At 39.6% G+C, this 2,269-nt stretch overlaps 1 protein-coding gene across 1 annotated transcript; it reads left to right on the top strand.

Annotated features, from left to right (window-relative positions):
- On the top strand, nt 1–1,950 carry LOC142341171 (putative 5'(3')-deoxyribonucleotidase). Its single transcript, XM_075392073.1, has 2 exons — nt 1–280; nt 922–1,950. Exons 1-2 carry the CDS (start codon nt 28–30, stop codon nt 1,242–1,244), a joined length of 576 nt encoding a protein of 191 aa, XP_075248188.1. The 5' UTR covers nt 1–27; the 3' UTR covers nt 1,245–1,950.
- Nucleotides 1,951–2,269: the final 319 nt, after the last annotated feature.

The raw sequence follows: 2,269 nt of genomic DNA on the forward strand, positions 1-2,269 counted from the left end.
GGTGTTGAATGTTTCTTGAATTCAAGTATGTCCACTGCCAAAAAGAAGATAGTGCTAGTTGATATGGACGGGGTGATAGCCAATTTTGAGTTGGGCTATGAACGGGCAATCACAAAGATGTTTCCATCCATGAAACTTATTCCGAGAGAGGAGAGAAACGTGTTTTACAATGATGTACAGTATGCACACATCTATCCTCAGCATGAGGATGCATTCCACAGAATTGCATTGAAGCCCGGCTTTTTCAGACATTTGCCTGTAATGGAGGGCGCTAAAGCAGGTCAGTTTCCTTGCTCTAGTAAAAATAGGCGATATTTTAAGAGATAAAAATTTGAAAACTTCTCATTGTTGGTTTTAAATTTGGTATCAGTTTGTTGACTTACATTGATTTAAGAACCAGAATTTTTTGCGTAAATTTTAACAGACTTTCGATATAAACTATGATTTTTAATTGTGAAGTTAATTCGACTAAATAACATAGCAAATTCTAAAAGTGACAATGCGTTTAAAAACAAAGGCGTTATTTTTTGATGAAACTTTAAGGAAACTCAATGTTCTCAATATTGTGTTGTATAGCCGGAAGAATGTCTGCTGTTTTAGGTGGTATATTTTGTTTATATTGGAATTTAATGGATGGTAGTACTGTACCGCCCCAAATATTTATGAAAAACTAATTTGCCTGCGATCTGCGCGTTTCGTTGCTTCGTCTTAACAGTAATCACCCATTTCGTTTTTGGGATCTTTTCCGTTTGTGCCCCCCAGTACGTTATGCGCCCCCCAGTAACAGAGCACGTGCCATTACATAGTAAATCATTATGTAAAAATGTGGCACGTGCGTCTGGGGGGTGCAAATAATATGCGCCCACTATGCGGGGGGGGGGGGGGGGGGCACAAACGGAAAAGATCCCGTTTTCGTTTCAGCCATGAAAGCTTTGAACAAGAAGTACAATCTATTCATCTGTACATCTCCAATGACAGAATATTACAATTGTGTCAGAGAAAAGTACGAGTGGGTCGAAGAGCATCTGGGGTTCGACTTCACATCCAAAATGATCTTGACACGTGACAAGACAGTAGTGACTGGACATGTTTTAATTGATGATAAACCAATTATTAAAGGGTGCATGGTTCCTACGTGGAGCCAAGTAGTATTTGATCAACCTTACAACACAGAGACGCGCGGCTTCAGAGTTAAAAGTTGGAATCAGATAGATAAGTTGATGGACTACATTGACTCCTTATAAGCTCGTCCTCTGACAGGTATTTTGTTTATCCTCAGGTTCCGGAAAAGGGATGCTGCCACTCTAAGCTGGCGTGAATTCCTGAAATGCATTCGACTTCTCCATTTCTATTGTAGAATACAGACTATATAAATAACGGTGCTTTTCGCCATTTTATTGAATTTTGGTGGTTTTAAAAGCTCTTAAAAGATTTAAGAGTATGACAGTGGGTTCCAACGTTCTAAGCGTTCTGGAGAATAGAGCAAATGTAACAGGCAACGCTAGTGTTTGGAGCAAGGTTGTCGTATTTCCTCAAAGCTGGTATTTTTCATCATTGCATGACGGGAGTAGTGATATCTCCTGTAACTGAATAAGCAGTTAAACAGGCTTGCTCTTTTTAGGGCAAAATGTCAATGATGACAATTTGGCTCCTCTAGCGTTCTTTAAGTAATTGAATTAAACAACAGCTTCCTTGTTTTTTTTAAATCAAGTTAGTGGAGATACAGCAGCTGGATTGAAGCTGATTTAAAGTGATCTGCATGCGAAATTCACCGTGAAATCATTGTTTTAACAAGCCAACCATTGCTCCAAAGTTCCATTCCCAACTTTTTACCAGCAGCGGCAGCGTCTTTAACAAAACCTAGGGCGTAGAGGTCCTGACCGCTAAAGAACCGCTGACACTGAGTCAGAAGTTTCAACTTTTGCTTCAAAATTAACATCATGGATAAAATTTTCACCCCCCCCCCCCCCCCCGTAGGCACTTCGATTCACTAAACGATTTACTTGCGAGTAAAAGTTCAAGACACCTTGACATAGTAAATCTAGACGGCTACCAGAAGCCTCAATTGTCGAAGCTCCGTCTTCATCTTATTAATGTTGGCAGATATCAAATTTGCGTGGGATTCGATCAGTGTAGTAAACCTATTTTCATTTGCTTTCAGGATAGCGAATATCCTTTAGTCTCATGCAGCGCTAAACATCACAGAAAATTTAAACATAAACGCACTGATGACATCGAACTACTCTCAAAAGATTCTAAGCTTTATTGG

This window comes from Convolutriloba macropyga, chromosome 6 (assembly GCF_964194025.1).
Source record: "Convolutriloba macropyga chromosome 6, txConMacr16.3, whole genome shotgun sequence".
Taxonomy (NCBI): domain Eukaryota; kingdom Metazoa; phylum Xenacoelomorpha; order Acoela; family Convolutidae; genus Convolutriloba; species Convolutriloba macropyga.